General features: G+C 36.5%; 1 protein-coding gene across 7 annotated transcripts in view; it reads right to left on the bottom strand.

The window, feature by feature from the left end:
• ERC1 (ELKS/RAB6-interacting/CAST family member 1) overlaps positions 1-17,024 on the bottom strand; it is a 555,561-nt gene that overhangs the window by 74,158 nt on the left and 464,379 nt on the right. For 5 of the 7 annotated variants that reach the window (XM_054507254.2, XM_064591742.1, XM_045874103.3 and 2 more), the window contains one exon: positions 12,150-12,248. In XM_054507254.2, the coding sequence (XP_054363229.1) occupies positions 12,150-12,248 (99 nt within the window). Of the gene's footprint in view, positions 1-10,587; positions 10,655-12,149; positions 12,249-17,024 lie in introns of those variants that run through there. The other 2 variants (XM_054507255.2, XM_064591743.1) reach the window with 2 other exon arrangements.

The following is a 17,024-nucleotide window of genomic DNA, read 5'->3' as shown; positions in this document are numbered from 1 at the left end:
GTAAAACACACATGTTTCCATTTAACCATTTTTAAGTGTACAGTTCAGTAGTGTTAAATACGTTCACATTGTTGTGCAACCAACCTCTATATTTTTCATCTTGCAAAACTTAAGCTCTATACCCATTAAACAACTTCCCACTTCCTTCAATGATTCTGTTTTCAGTATTTTTTGCCTTGAATAAAATCTGATTAAAAACATAGCTTCCATTTTGATTTTGAAAATTAATTGAAAAAAATGAATTTTCAATGCAGAAATTTATTTTATAGAAAACAATTTCTTTTCCCCAAGAATAGGACTCTTCCTTAAACATGGAGAGACTTACTAAATAGAATAACAGGATGTGAGTGCCAGGTTTAAAAACAGCATATAACCTTGGAGTTATATGGAGTTTCTGTACTATATGTTACTGATATTTGAAGCAAGGAAGGTATATTATAGCTACATAAAGAAATATACCTAGGATTTATAATTTTTTAGGAAAATGCATTTGTAGTCTACTAATTGTAAGATGCATTATCACAAAGATTAACACCTAGGAAAGTAGTTACACCAGAGGGGTTAACTGATAAATTTTATGAAACCTTTAAGGAAGATACTGTACCTATTCTCTACAATCTCTTTCAGAGGACAGAAGCACAGGGAATACTTACTAACTCATTCTATGAGGCCAGCTTTACCAAAACCAGGCAAAGACATTACAAGAACAGAAAACTACAGACCAGTATCTCTCATTCACATAGATGTAAAAGCCCTCAACAAAATATTTGCAAATTGAATCCACCCATGCATGAAAAGAATTATACACCAAGACCAAGTGAGATTTATCCCAGGTATGCAAGGCTGATTCAACATTTGAAAATCAATTAACTGTAACCCATCACATTAACCCAGGCAAAAGAAGAAAAATCACATGATTATATTAATAGATGCAGAAAAAGCACCTGACAAAATTCAACACACATTCATAATAAAAGCTCTCAGTAAACTGGGAATAGAGGGGAACTTCCTCAACTTGATAAAGAATATCTACCAAAATAAATAAATAAATAAATAAAAAGATAGCTAACATTGCACTTACTGGTGAGAAACTTGGGGCTTTCCCACTAAGATCATGTACATTTAAGGCTAGTCCCTGCACCACTTCTTTTCAATATTATACTAGGAGTTCTAGTTAATGCAATAAGACAAGAACAGGAAATAAAATATACATGGACTGGGAAGGAAGAAATAAAATTGTCTTTGTTCAGAGATGACATTACTGTCTAGTAGAAAATCCAAATGAATGAACAGCAACAACAACAAAAACTCCTGGAACTGATAAGCAATTATAATAACAAGGTTGCAGGGTACACGGTTTATATAAAAAAGTCAACTGCTTTCCAATATACCAACAATGAGTAAGTGGAATTTGAAATAAAAAACACAATACCATTTACATAGCATCGCCGAAAATGAAATACCTAGGTATAAATCTGACAAAATATGTATAAGATCTATATGAGGAAAACTATAAAACTCTGATGAATGAAATCAATGAAAAACTAAACAAATGGAGAGATATTCCATGTTCATGGATAGGAAGACTCAAATATTGTCAAGATGTCAGTTCTTCCCAACTTGATCTCTAGATTCAGTGCAATCCCAATTTAAATCCCAGCAAATTATTTTGTGGATACTGGAAAACTGACTATAAAGTTCATATGGAGGGGCAAAGACACAAAATAGTCAACATAATTTTGAAGGAGAAGACGAAGTTGGAAGACTGACACTACCTGACTTCAAGCCTTACTATAAAGCTACAGTAACCAAGATAGTGTGGTACTGACAAAAGAACAGACAAATAAAGCAGCGCAGAAATAGACCCACATACATAGAGTCAACTGATCTTTGGCAAAGCAGCATAAGCAATACAACTAAACAAAGACAGTCTTTTCAACAAATGACACTGGAACAACTGGACAGCCACATGAGAAAAGATCAATCTAGGCACAAATCTTACACTCTTTACAAAAACCAACTCAAAATGGATCACAGACCTAAACATAAAAGATAAAACTATAACATTTCTGGAAAATAATATAGGAGAAAACCTAGGTGATTTTTGGTATGGCAATGACTTTTTAGACATGAAAGGCATGATCCATAAAAGAAAGAACTGATAAGCTCAACTTCATTAAAAAAAAAACTTCTCTGTGAAAGACAATCTCAAGATTGAAGACAAGCCACACACTGGGAGAAAATATTTGCAAAAGACATACTTGATAAAGAACTATTATCCAAAATATACAAATAACTCTTGAAACCCAGCAATAAGAAAACAACACATTTAAAAAAATGGGCCAAAGACCAACACCTTAACAGACACCTCACCAAAGAAGATACACAACAAATAAGCATGTGAAAAGACGGTCTACAACATATGTCATCAGAGAAATACAAATTAAAATAAAGAGATACCAATACACACCTATTAAAATGGTCAAAATCCAGAACACTGATAACACCAAATGCTGCCAAGAATAACAGGGACTTTCATTCATTGTTGGTGGGGATGCAAATGATAATAGTCACTTTAGAAGATAGTGGCAGTTTCTTGTGCTTACAAAACTAAACTCACTATAAAATCCAGCAATCATGGTCCTTGGTATTTATCTAAAGGAGTTGAAAACTTATATCCACACAAAACCTGCACACAGATGTTTATAACAGCTTTGCTCATAATTGCAAAAACTTGGAAGCAACCAAGATGTCCTTTAGTAGGTGAATGGATAAAGTGTGGTACATCCAGACAATGGAATATTACTCAGTTACAAATTAGTCTAATAATACATACTAAATGGGATGAGTATGCCACCCCAAAATATGCCCCGTTGGCATTAAGGGTTGTTTTGAACTAAAAGCACATAGCTCTCTGCCAATCTTCCTTTTTGTCATAAGGCAGGACATGTATTTCCCTTTGTAAAGGTCTCTCTCTCCTCTACCAGGAAAAGAACTTCAGAGACAACTCTTATTACTTGAGACTCTTACTTGCAACAAATCTTACTAAATATCCCTTATTTGCCATATATTCCCAAGTCACCTTCCTATAGTTTACCCTCTCCCCAGAAGCCTTGAATCTTTTTTCCTTTGTTTAGCTTCTTCTCCACAATTTATCTCCCTTTGTTATAATGATATATAAACTCCAAATTCTAACTGCCTCCTTGAGTTACACTTTTTTTTGTAAGCTCCTGGGCATTCAAGCATAACTGAATCTGTTTTTTTTTTTTTTTTCTTTCCTGTTAATCAGTCTTTTATCAGTTTGACTCACAGGCACCAGTCACTGAATGTAAGAAAGCAGAGGAGAAAGTTTTTCCTTCTCTACTTTACTATGGGGTCTTTCTACTTGTTAAGCTAGGTTTTTATGAGGGGTTTCTTTTTGATATTCATTAATTTTTTTTCTTAAATTGTAATTTAATATTCTTACTCTCTTTTCTTATAATTAGTATGAATAAAAAAGCATAATAACCTTTTAAAAAAAACTCTCTTAGCTATGTTTCCTTACTGGAAGTGGGTCAAATTTTGGCTTAGTCAGACTTACCTGGGTTCATATCTGGCCTCTACTACCTACAGGCAATGTGAACTTGGATAAGTTTGCTAAATTCTTTCTCTGAAGTTCGGTTTCTTCAGCAGTAAAATCATGAGAACGGTGTCTATTTTCTAGGCTTGTTGTATTGTATTCTCTGTGTCAAATAAAAAATCTTAAAAAAAAAAAAAAAGAATACCTACTAAATCCCAAATACTTAGCTTAAACTTATAAGCATATTCTTATTCAATAATAAGAATATTCTTATTCAATAATATGCTTATAAGTTTAAGCTAAGTATTTGGGAATTAGTAGGTATTCTTTATTTTTTTAAAAGATTTTATTTATTTATTTGACAGAGAGAGAGAGACAGTGAGAGAGGGAACACAAGCATGGGGAGTGTGAGAGGGAGAAGCAGGCCTCCCGCTGAGCAGGGAGCCCGATGCTGGGCTCAATCCCAGGACCCTGAGTTCATGACCTGAGCCAAAGGCAGACGCTTAATGACTGAGCCACTCAGGTGCCCCAGTAGGTATTCTTTAAATGGTAACTATTAGCGTCAGCATCTTTTAGTCTCGATTCCCCAATGCTCTTGTTGAAAATAGCTCTATTTTCCAAAGTCTTTTTGGATTTGACATAGGTTCAAGATGCTTGAGACCAGGAAAAAAAATGACACAGCATCTAAATTATATATATATATATATATATATATATATATATAATAGTTATATACTAATGATAAGAAGAGATAGTGGCTTAAAGAATGAGGGACCTGTAGAAGGGACTTGCTGAGTATGGTATGCAGACAGAGTTGGTGAAGAGCTTGGCATAGTAACGGCAGAGGACAGAGTTTTGAGACTGCTAGAGAGAACCCAGGATGAAAAGATTAGGAGTGAAAGGAGTAGAACCCTCTGGCAAATCATGAAGAGCAGAAAAAACTGAGAATTCTAAATTTAATTTTGGGAAGCGAAAGGAGGGAGGAGGAGAATATGAAAAGCACAAAGAAGGCTGTGTACCTAGGACAAAGAAGAAACCAGTTAAGACATTTCTTAGGAGAGCATACAGGAAATGCTGTTAAACTAGAGTTTAGGTGGTATAAGAACACTTTGAATCCAAAGGTGACTGTTAATGAATTCTCACCCAATCCTCCTATTAAAAGAACAAGAGAACCAAGAGGAAGAAAAGAAAATGCAAGAAGAGAGAGAGGGAGGCAGAAAGGGAAGGGAGGTGGGTATCATGCTATAAATTGTCAATGTGTGTCCTCAGGTTGCAGACATTAATAATTAACATTAATCAAGCAACCATGACATACAAAGACACTGTTTTAAAGGCTTTATATCATTTAGTCATCCAACAACCTTATGAGGTAGGTATATTACTATTTCCATTTTACAAATGAATAAAGTAGGTACACAGAGGTTTTGAACCAGGCAATCTGCTCCCAAAACCCACATTCTGACTAGGACCCAAGAGCATCAGAACTAGAGGAGGAGGCAATCAACTCAGAACACACAAATTCAGACAATGTTCAGGGGAAGCTGACTGCTATTTTAATCTTTTGTAAAGTTCAATATATAACTGTTCTTGTGAGATACTCATATTTGTAGTTTTTCTATTTGAATTATGGGCACCCTATATTAAAACAGAAATGTGGTTGGGACATAACAATGAAAAAATAAAAGGACAATGACATCCTTTGTTCTAGCAAGGCTGGTTTCTGCACTGGCTGCTACTCCTTCTTAGGGCCTTCCTTCAAGGTAGTTCCCATCTAAAATTCTTTTTCTTTCCCTTCCATCCACCCAAACTCTATTCAACCTCCAAGACCCACTTCTTGTCCCTTCCTAATCTCTACAGTTCCAAATTTGTCACCAGATTCCTGGGTAGTTATATTCATTAAAAAAAAAAAAAAAATCAGTGAAGTGAGGTCAGAAATTCACTTAGGTACCTTTTATAAGGGAAATCCCTTACTGGCAAAGGCAGTTTTGTTATTTTCTTACACAGGAATGCAATTCAACTCAACATACTTCTATCCTGCATCTTATTATATCCAAGGAACTGTAAAGTGGAATATCCCTTCTCTTTTAATTATGGTATAGTGGAAAGGGCATGGGAATCTGATGTCAGTCTTGGGTTTAAACGTCTGCCGCTTGTTACCTGTGTCATCTTGGAAAATTACTTAACTTCTATGAACTCTGTTTCCTCATTGATAAACATGTTCTTAGAGTGGTTGTGAAAATTAAATACGGGATAAGAGATATGAAAGTGTCTGGCCCATAGTGTTTAACAAATGTTATCTTTTCCTGCAACTAGGATCCTCCCGCTTCCTTAATTCTACTGCCTACCAAGCTTTTTAGGAAAGAAGCATCTTGCTAAAATCTCTGATCCATTTCTGAAAATACAAGGTCAAATTCTTTCTTGCCTGTTAACATCAAAAACTGATCCTGGTATTGGTTCAAACTGTTTAAACAGTTGGTCCAATAAATAATTTGGACTATACTGACAAAATATTCTAATTCACTACCCCAATCAATTCTGTAACATCTTAATCTAATACCTCTGTTCTAGAGATATATTCTCTAGAGATTTAAGAGATTTCCATTGTAGTACTAACCAAGACACTACTTTCAGGATGTTTCAAACTGATAAGAAGGAGATTTTGTGGACAACTCAACGAGGACAGACAATAAGGAAAAGGAAATGCCAAAAGAAAGAGACACTTGTTTTTTTTTTTTAAGATTTTATTTATTTATTTGAGAGAGAGAGAGAGAGCACATGAGACGGGGGGAGGGTCAGAGGGAGAAGCAGACTCCCTGCTGAGCAGGGAGCCTGATGCGGGACTCGATCCCAGGACTCCAGGATCATGACCTGAGCCGAAGGCAGTCGCTTAACTAACTGAGCCACCCAGGCGCCCAAGAGACACTTGTTTTAATCTGTCTTAAACGCTTGGCTTAACACTGATATAATCGCTAATTAAAAAAGAAGTTTCATAACATACTGGTTCACATCATGTTTTGAGATGCTACAGTGCTGATTTAATAGTCATGCAACTCATTTCCAGATTTTAGTCAGCGGAATGGTTTTATAACAAGACCAACTGCTAAGCTTCTTGACAAGTACATCCTTTACTTGAGGGGTCTGGTGCTAGTTTACACAAAGTGCTTCCCCAGAATGAGGTCCACAAAGAGCACATGCCATGAAAGCTATTATGCTCCAGGCTCTTCTTGATGGCTATGAACCACAGGTTACTAGGAGAAAAGTTTCCACCTGAAGGATGTTCAGTTTTCAAGTAGAAAAGATTTCTGAATTATACTCAACTCCTTTTTATTTAGTATAAAACTATAGGAGCCAGATTCTATGACTTAATTATGACTTTCCTTTAAAGTCTTAACATTTCTCTCTACAATTCTTTTGTTTCTAGACACTTTTCCTATCTTCCCTTTCAAAATTTCCCTTTCTTGTACTAGTAATGCTGATATTAAAGGTAACAGCTAATTCTATGCTCTTGGTTTCAATGTAAACTTTACTTTATCTTCTCTGGACTTCATGAATTCAGAAGTTAATTAATTCAATATATACTTACTGAGCCTCTTGTATACTAGGCATTATTTTATTTTTTTTTAAAGATTTTATTTATTTATTTGAGAGAGAGAGAGAATGAGAGAGAGCACATGAGAGTGGGGAGGGTCAGAGGGAGAAGCAGACTCCCTGCCGAGCAGGGAGCCCGATGCGGGACTCGATCCCGGGACTCCAGGATCATGACCTGAGCCGAAGGCAGTCGCTTAACCAACTGAGCCACCCAGGTGCCCCTAGGCATTATTTTAGATGATAGAAATATAAAAGCAAACATATTAAAGTCCCTGTTCCCATGGCGCCTACACTCTACTGTCAGGGAACAACAAGAAAGAAAACACAAAGTAAAAGGACAGACAGTAGCAGGGACACATTTCACATGAGTTTTCTATAGGTTGAGGGGAGAGAGAAGGGACTCTCATGCTTTCTAACTGGAGGTAACACTTGCTTTATTCTGTGTGTCTCAGGAGGGTTATGACAGCAAATTTAAAGAAAGTTTCAATGAATAAATTTCTTTTATAGAAAAATTCAAGGTGTGTTCTCAAGGGAAAAAATTCCTCAGCATATAAGAGATTAAATTTTTGGTGATGAAAAGGGAGATATAATCACCAATATGTCTTAGATTATCTCTTTCACTGTCAGCTACTAGTTCCTCTTTCCAGATCACAGAAATGCCTGGGGGCCTTAACGTCACATCTAAATCCTTTTATTTATTTTTTTGCACTCTTACCTACAGAATGAGGGCACTGGACTAGATATTAATAAAAATAGTAACTAACACTTATTGAACGCTGACTAATTCCTGGAGATGGATTCAAGTTAATGATGACAACAGCAACAACAAATAATAATGGAAGCAGAGTACACGGTGGAAGCACTGTTTAATTCATTTTACATACATTAACTTAATAATCTGTCCAACAACCCTACAAAGAAGGCCATTAATAAAACCATTTTTACAGGGGACCTGGGTGGCTCAGTTGCTTAACTGTCTGACTCTTGATTATAGCTCAGGCCAGGATCTCCGGGTTGTGAGATTGAGCTTTATGTTGGGCACTGCGCTGGGCGCAGAGCCTGTTAAGAGTTTCTCTCTCCCTCTGACCCTCCCTCTCCCTGCACTCTCTCTCAAAAATAAATAAATAAATAAATAAATAAACCCATTTTTACAGAAAAATTGGAATTCAAAGATTGAGTTAATTTCCTGAGGCCAAAGAGAAGGTGGAGGAGTCTAGATGCAAAGCCGTGCAGTTTGGCTCCAGAGTTTATGCCTGTAACAACTCATCTGCTTCTCACAACAACCTCCATTTGAAAGACAAGAAACTGAAGTATGGGGAGATTAAATACCTTGTCCAAAGTCACAGGCTAATACATGGTGGTGTTAGGATCTGACCAGAGGCATTCTGCTCCAAAGCCTCGACTCTTAAACATTATGTTCTACCATTTCTTGTGAAATTGCCTAGACCCCTTTCGGCTCTCTACTTCTATGATTCTCTTCTGGTCTGAGTACTGATTATATCTAGTAAGACTCATGCTTTGCTGACATATATATCGTGTTTTATAAAATGTTTTAGGCATAAAGCATTATTTACATTCTTAAGTTTGATAAGGTAAATCATCAATTTCAAAAGTTTGAAATTTTGTTAAGAAATCTGTTCTCTAGAATTAGCAAGAAAACAAGTGAAGAAAACTAGAAATCAATGTACTAGGGGTCACTCATGCATTTCTTCAGGTAAAACCCTTATGATATTATGACATTTATAGCACATTTTCGAAAATTTGAAATATCGTATCATAAAAACTCCAGTTATGGCCAGCTAATTGCAACTGCACTGTGTTAAACCAATGGCAGTTAATATTTTAGTGCAATAAGCTCAACAGTGCAATCATTAAAAAAACAAAATTAATAGCATTTAAACTCTTACTAGGAGCTGTTCTATTAGGGAAGAAAATAAAATAAAATGGAGACTTTAGGAACAAGTCTATGTGTAGGTTTAACATTTTTCTGTCTCCTGGTGAGGTTATCTGCGGGCCTTCTCTCCTGTAACACTAACTTGTCTTTTCTGATTGGCTAGAAAAAGGGTATACAACCAATACAATCCTATTCATATATGTCAGGGACATGCTTCCTGCTAAGGCATGCCAAGAGGCTCCTATGTTCTGCCAAAATAGACAAGTCAGGTTCATTTAGAAGGAGGGGACTGATTCTATGTTCAACTACTGTATGGCCCCCACATCCTTCACGATGACAAATAATTACCCTTGCAGGGGACAGTGTAGATAAATAGAATTAGCAAATGAATTTTCTCAGCTTTAGCTTTGTCTGGCATGCAACACCCTAATCCAAATAGCTTTTTGGCTGGTATACATTTTGCCTTGTACACCCACAGGATAAAGTCATTTGGAAAGTTTCCCATCTTCACAGTATGTGCCCCTTTTCACAACTTACCTCATCATCCTTCTTGGCTGTGTTTGCTAGTGAGAGGTCTACACATGTTCTCATCATTTTAAGAAGTATTAACACCAAGACACAGACTTTTCAGAGAGAACTGACTCCAAAAGAGTGAGATCACCAATAAGCAAGGGCAGTGAATCCAGAGAGTGCAAGGCCACCAATATGTGTGAACTTATTAATTGTAATCATTATTTTTTCTAAGAAAAGGATTTCCTTAGTCAAACCTCCAGGGCATCAGATCAAAGGGAGATACTGCCACAGCTGGACTATATTTTCCAGCCAGTTGGCCTGGAAAGGAGAATCTAGACAGTGTCCTGGCAACTGTTTAACACAGCAGCAATCCATAAAAGAGAGGAAAAAGAATTCTTTAGACCGATTTTTTAAAAGGTCTTCCTTTACTTCTCTTTATTTTTAAGGACAGTTTGAGAGTAATGTTAAAGCTCTAGGGGATGTCCTTGGTAGACACTCTATAAGAACCACTGACCCTGAGAATTCAGAGCATCCTTTTACAGATAGAACCAAAAGGTTTTAGTTCACAGTACAAATTTTTTAAAGACATATATCTATAATTATCATAAAAAGTATATCCCAAACCTAGTGGCAGAGTATTTGATCAATTTTCTAGTTCCAGTTTGACAAAGTCACTATAAACCTTACCAGGACACTGTAAAATCACACTAGATAAGGTAGTTTATTAATAAAATCGTAACAGGAGAAATTTAATTATATGCCCTGGAAGTTCTCCCAAAAATGTATAAAAAGAAATTATAAAAGTGACTATTAACACACAAAAAGAAAAAAAAACCCACAAAACCCAATCCCACTATGTCAGAAGCATAGCAATACACACAGGAATCATGTGAAAATGATAAAACAGAGGCACACCAAACAGTTTCATGAATTACAGAGAAACAAGATGTGAGAATGATTGTGTAAAAAAAAAAAAAAATTGAAAGCAAACAAACAAAAAACATTTCTATAGTTAAGGAAAGGTGTTTCTCACCGTTCTGAACAAAATGGCTGAACTAAGAGCATCTGATTGGCTATGCCCATATACCCTCCTCCTCATCCTAGGGGAGAGAGATGACAAAGGGAACAATGCCCCAGAGCAGCATGGGAATGAAAAAGAGCTGGTTAGTATTTAAAACAAAGACATAAGCATAATGTAGAAGAAAATGGTCTCTAATTTCTTGACTCTTTTTAATATTAGATTCTAACTCTTTAAATTCCCTAACCTACCCAAATTAGTAATTAGTTTGTCATTACACTTCTACTTTCCTACCCTTCCAAGACACTGTCTCTGTCCCAGGGCTGGATCTGGGCAAAATTATCAGGTTGGAGGCTTTTCTTTATTTTTGCCTTTTTTTTTTAAACTTTCCTCATTTCTGTTTGCTTCCTACTACTCCCAGGCATCCAATTTCTAATATTTATTCATTATCAAAACCTGTTTCAAGGAAAGGATCTAATACTCATCTTATATACACTGGCATAAATTTAATTCTGGGTATCAAGAACAGGCAGAGATAGCAAAATCATTTCTTGGCAAAGAAAGACGGTTGACATCAGGCAGACAGTTCTGCATTCTGCCTACATTAAGATTGGTATTGTTTTCCCTCTAAAATATAAGGCTTGCCTCAACTGGCTTAGTAAATGTCATCATACTGTGACTATACCTTCTGAATCTTAGAAAAAATTGCAATTTGGATATTACTGCTGTTTACATCTGCAGTATTTCTTCTTCTAAGATAATGTCATGGCTATCATTCAGTGGAGATGTTTAGTGGGGGAGTTTCCCTTGGCTCTTTAGTCATATGGATGTAATTACTTAACTATTATTTTTTTTCCTTCTGCTATATATTTTAAGATTGAGTGTGACAGAGATGTTGAAATCTGATTTTTGGCACTGGGATATGAGGTAATCTGTTCACCACTCTCCCCCATCCATCATTTTCAAGATCTTGGGAGAGCTCCCTTCTTCCAAAAGACTGGAGTTGAATATGGTTCCCTTCAGACTCATCAATGCCTCTTTTGCACTGCTGAGAAGTTGAAGGCAACAATTTGCCTTGAGAATAACATATACTGGAGGGATTAACCAAGGAAATGGAAGAGAAGAAATTTTCACTCTTAATAATAAATAGGTGATGATGAGAGATTTAAAAATTTGCAATTAAACAACAGTTATCTCTAAACAGAATTGTGTCTTATTGAGCTCACAAGGAACAAGTCTTTTTTTTTTTTTTAAATAAGGCATTGTTTTAATAAGAAAAGTAGGACACTTACAAATTAGTATGTATCTCTGAGATTAATTTTTTTCTCAACCAATTCAAGGATTCCTTATAGTCCTCAAATCTCTTGAGTATCTCCTCTTAAAATATTCAGAATCATCTACCACCACCTTCCTGTACAGAAATTGAATCTATGTTTAAAAACATGAGTGAAGGAGATTTCAGAAATTATTTATTTTTATTTTTCTAACTTATACTCCGGAATTTGTAACATGCTAGTATAAGACACATGAAAATAAAAGCACATTTGTTTTTATAAAACATTCAAGAACAGTCTTACCTGGTCTGGGGAGGGTTTATGATTGGTTTGATTGGAATGGGAGGATTTGAAGTGGTCATCCTCATAGTTGTCGGCCATTAGCTTCATTCGATTTTGTGTCTAAGAAGAAATGATTCGTGAAGTTAAACTGAGATAAAATTTCTATGATACACTGTAAAGTAACAAGTCTTTTAAAAATGTCATTAGAAATAAAACTAATTCTGTCTGAAATAAAATTAAACATAGGATTTCTGAAGATATCAGGGAAAAGAAATTAGGCACTGCTCTGAACTGAATTGTGCACCCCTTCCCTACCCCACCCCACATTCATGCTGAAGCCCTAACCCTCAACATAACTATATCCGGCTAGAGTCTTTAGGAGGTAATTAAGGTTAAATGAAGTCCTAAGGGTGGGGCCCTAATCTGATAGGACTGTGGCCTTGTAAGAAGAGAAAGAGATCATTCTCATTCTCTCTCATTCTCAGTCACTTTCTCTCTCTCTCTCTCTCTCTCCCTTTTTTCTCTTTCCCTCCCTCCCCGCCATGGGAGGAGACGGTAAGAAGTTGGCTTCTGCAAGCCAGGAAGAGAGCTTGCACCAGGAACTGAATCAGCTGGCACCTTGGTCTTGCACTTCCTAGCCTCCGGACTGGGCTTTAAGCCATCAAGTCTATGGTATTTTGTTATGGCAGCCCAAGCAAACTAAGACAGGCACCTAAATTAGTACAGAAATTTTGAGGGAAAGAATAATCTTCTCAAATCAAGCCCTTTATGCAGTGCTTGCTTTATTTTTTAAAATAGAGACTGGATTATACCATACCTAGGATAGGACTCTGTAACTATTTTTTCACTTCATGATATGTAGGACTCATATTTCCATGTTACAATAAGAACTACTCATTTTTTAAACAACTATTCCATTTTGGGGGATGTTATATAACATACAGACCATAAATACTGGGGAAAAAAAGTTATCATTATCCGTAAATGAAATGATTATATGCCTAGAAAATCTAAGAGAATCAACTGAAAAACTGTTACAACTTATAATAAAGTTCAGTAAGATGATCAGACAGAAGCTACATACATAAAATGCAATAGCTTTTCTTAACACCATCAATAAACATTCGGGTTTTCAAAATTAGTCAGAGATTCTGAAACTCTTCTCTTCAACACTAGGCTAAAAGATAATTATCCTATTGTCTTTTCTCCATGTTTACCAAAAAGGACTGGATTGGTGATTCTGTGTGATTGGTTAATACAAGACCTGAATAAATGAATACATAAAAGAAAAAATATATATACATACATAAATGTATTATATAAATATAAGTATAAGGATAAATAGAAATATAAATGTAGAGGCTGCTTTTAGGCAACAGGCTTGAGCAATGGAACTTGAGTAAGATGAAAGGGCACAGCGACCACCAAGCTGATGCAAACAGGCTCAGTAAGCGACCCACCCTGAAAGAGCCACAGGCCGTAACTAACCAATGTGCTACATACAACCAGGCACGGTTAACCAAAAAAGGGAAAATTCAATACGTTCCCATAACTCCTCACTCTGCCCTATAACTGGTCCCTCACCACTGCCTTGTTGCAGGCAGTCTCTCCTTCTCTGTTCTGCCTGCTGCTCCCTTGCAGTGTATTCAATAAACGTTTGTTCTGCCTTGGGTGAAATCTTTCACTGCCTGTGCCACTGGTCCCCCCATCTGATCAGGGTGCCCCACAATTAATATATGTGTATATATACACATACATACACACTTTGTACACCAAACAATTCAGAAAATGCAGGGTAGACTATGCATAAAACTAAATAGCAATATATTGCACTAACAAAATATAGTTAAAACCTAAAGTTTTAAAGTATTGAAAATAAACTTCCTAATATTATGTGATTTAAAAATGTTCACTGTAGATAATCTGAAAAATTAAAAAAAATGACCTATAAATCCCTCTCTGATAAGTAATAATCAGTCTTACTATTTAGGTGTATCCATTCAGCCTCTTCCCTATAAACATAAAAAGCAGCATACTCTTCTGATTTTTTCCCTATTTCTTCCCTATTTCTACTATAATATGATAGTTTTTTTTTAAAGATTTTTATTTATTTGACAGAAAGAGAGAGAGAACAAGCAGGGGGAGCAGCAGAGGGAGAGGGAGAAGCAGGTTCCCTACTGAGCAAGGAGGTGGGGCTCAATCTCAGGAGCCTGGAATCACAACCTGAGCTGAAGGCAGACACTTAATTGACTGAGCCACCCAGGTGCCCCTACAATAGGTATTAAAAAAAAAAAATTTCTTTATTTATTTTAGAGAGAGAGCACGTGTGCAAGAGAGGAGGGTTGGGGGGAGGGGCAGAGAGAGACAGAGTCTTAAGCAGACTCCACACGCTGAGCATGGAGCCTGATACAGGGATTGATCTCATGATCCTGGATCACAATCTGAGCCAAAACCAAGAGTCGGATGCTTAACTGACTGTGCCACCTAGGTGCCCCTGATATAGTATTTTAAAAATTACTATTATTTTATAGTATATTTTGATAGCTGGTACAATAAGTTGTCCTTCCCCTCTACCAATTCCCTTTTGTCAAAATTTGATTGGGTATCTTGAACACATTTTCTTTCCTAGATTAAAAGCACTTTGATTAGTTCCCTGAGAAAGTTTATTTAAAGAAATTTTTCCTTGGTATTTTTTCATATGATAATGCCTGAGTAAGGGCTTTAGAGGCACACTGCCTGGATCTGAATTCTAGTTCTGCTCTATCTGCTCTGAGTTTAGGGAAGCTACCTAAATGCTCTGAGCCTCAGTTTATTCACCTTTAAAATGAGGATAACAATACTTTCTCCTTATAAGACTGTTATGAGGATCAACTGAGTTAATACAAGCACTTAGAAAGGTGCCTGGCATAAAATGGACACCCAATATATTTTAGCTATCACCATCACTATGAACATACTTTATCATGCCATTAAATATTATTCTATAGTCTGTTGAAGATGGCAGCAGAACCCCTCAGCAAAACACAGAACCACCTGTGGGAAGTAGCACAAGGCCTACACTGGTTGCCTAACTTGCTTACACAAAGCTCCACCCCCGTGCTTAGGCAGGACTGACCTTCTCAGTCAAGCCTGTCTCAGTCCCAGTGCAGTGGGTCCCTCCCCCAAAAGTCCAGTACAAACCCCTACCACACCACATCTCTTGACCAGAGAGTTCTGCAGGGCCTCGGTTCCAGTGGAGTTGTTGTCAGGTCTCATTTCACAAGTAGATCAGAGTACACCTGGTTAAAACTTGCCAAACAATGAATCATGGAACACTACATCAAAAACTAATCATGTAATGTATAGTAATTAACATAACAACAACAAAAAAGAATAAACTAAAAAACAAAACAAAACAAAAACTTGCCATATTCAGGCCAGGAGAGCCTTTGCAGACCACTGGCCTGAAGGATAGAGCAGCCAAAACACAAGAGCAGAGCACATGCAGCACACACCAGAGACACTCCCTGAAGCACCAGGCCTGGTGCCTACATGGTCTCTTCTTCATAAGGCCATTACTCTCAGGAGCAGGAGACATAACCAGCTTTTCTGATACACAGAAGAAGGCAGAGACTTAGACAAAATGCCATGGTAGAGAAATTTATCCTAAATGAAAGAACAAGATAAGGCCAGGGCCAGAGATCTAGGTGAAACAGATCTAAGTAACTGGTCTGATGGAGAACTTAAAGCAACAATCATAAGGATACTCACTGGGTTTGAGAAAAGAATAGAAGACATCACTGATACCCTTACCACAGAGATAAAAGAGTTAAAAAAGAATCAATAAGAGATGAAGAATGCAATAAACAAGATTGGAAACAGGCTGATGCAATGAACAGCAGGCTGAAGAAGCAGAGTAATGAATTACTGACCTAGAAGACAAAGTAATGGAAGATAAGGAAGTGGAACAAAAGAGAGAAGGAAGAATTATGCCACACGAGAAAAGACTTAGGAAACTCTGTGACTCCATCAAATGCAGTTAACATTCGTATTATAGGAGTCCCAGAAGAAGAGTGAGAAAAGGGGCAGAAAATTTATTTCAAGAACAGCAGAAAAAAAAGAAAGAAAGAATAGCAGAAAACTTACCTAATCTGGGGAGGGAAAAAGACATCCAGATCCAGAAGGCCCAGAGATCTCCCATCAAATCAATAAAAGCAGGCCAACACCAAGACACATTGTAATTAAATTTGCAAAATACAGTGGCAAAGAAGAAAATCTTGAAAGCAGCAAGACAAAAGAAGTCCTTAACTTACAAGGGAAAACCCATAAGGCTAGCTGGAGATTTCTCAACAAAAACTTGGCAAGCCAGAAGGGACTGACATGATATATTCAAAATGCTGAAGGAGATAAATCTGCAGCTGAGAATACTCTATCCCCAAAGCTGTCATTTAGAATAGAAGGAGAGAGAAAGAGTATCCCAGACAAACAAAAAATAAAGAAGTTAGTGACCACTTAACCAGCCCTGCAAGAAACATTAAACACTCTGAGTGCAAAGGAGAGACCAAAAGTGACAAAAACAAGAAAGGATCAGAGAAAATCGCCAGAAACAACAGCAAAACAAGTAATAAAATGGGAATAAATACATATTTATCAATATTTACTTTTTTCCTACTTCTTGGATTCAAGTTTCATGATTCAATCTTGGTAACTTGTGAGTTTTTAGGAATTATCTGTTTTTTTTTTCCCCTAAGCTATTTGATTTGTTAGTATATATTTATTTACAGTAATCTGTTATCACACTATGTATTTCTGTGGTTATCTGCTGTATTATTTTCTCTTTCATTTCTCATTTTGGTTTTTGAGTCTTCTTTTTTGTCTTAGCAAATGTAGTTAAAGCATTACAAATTTTATTTTTTT

The sequence above is a fragment of the Mirounga angustirostris genome, unplaced genomic scaffold (genome assembly GCF_029215605.1).
Source record: "Mirounga angustirostris isolate CCGP_5_RB_7025 unplaced genomic scaffold, mMirAng1.0.hap1 SCAF_5, whole genome shotgun sequence".
In the NCBI taxonomy this organism is placed as follows: domain Eukaryota; kingdom Metazoa; phylum Chordata; class Mammalia; order Carnivora; family Phocidae; genus Mirounga; species Mirounga angustirostris.
Note: the sequence above shows the minus strand (reverse complement) of the source record. Positions and strands in the feature narration are given on the sequence as shown.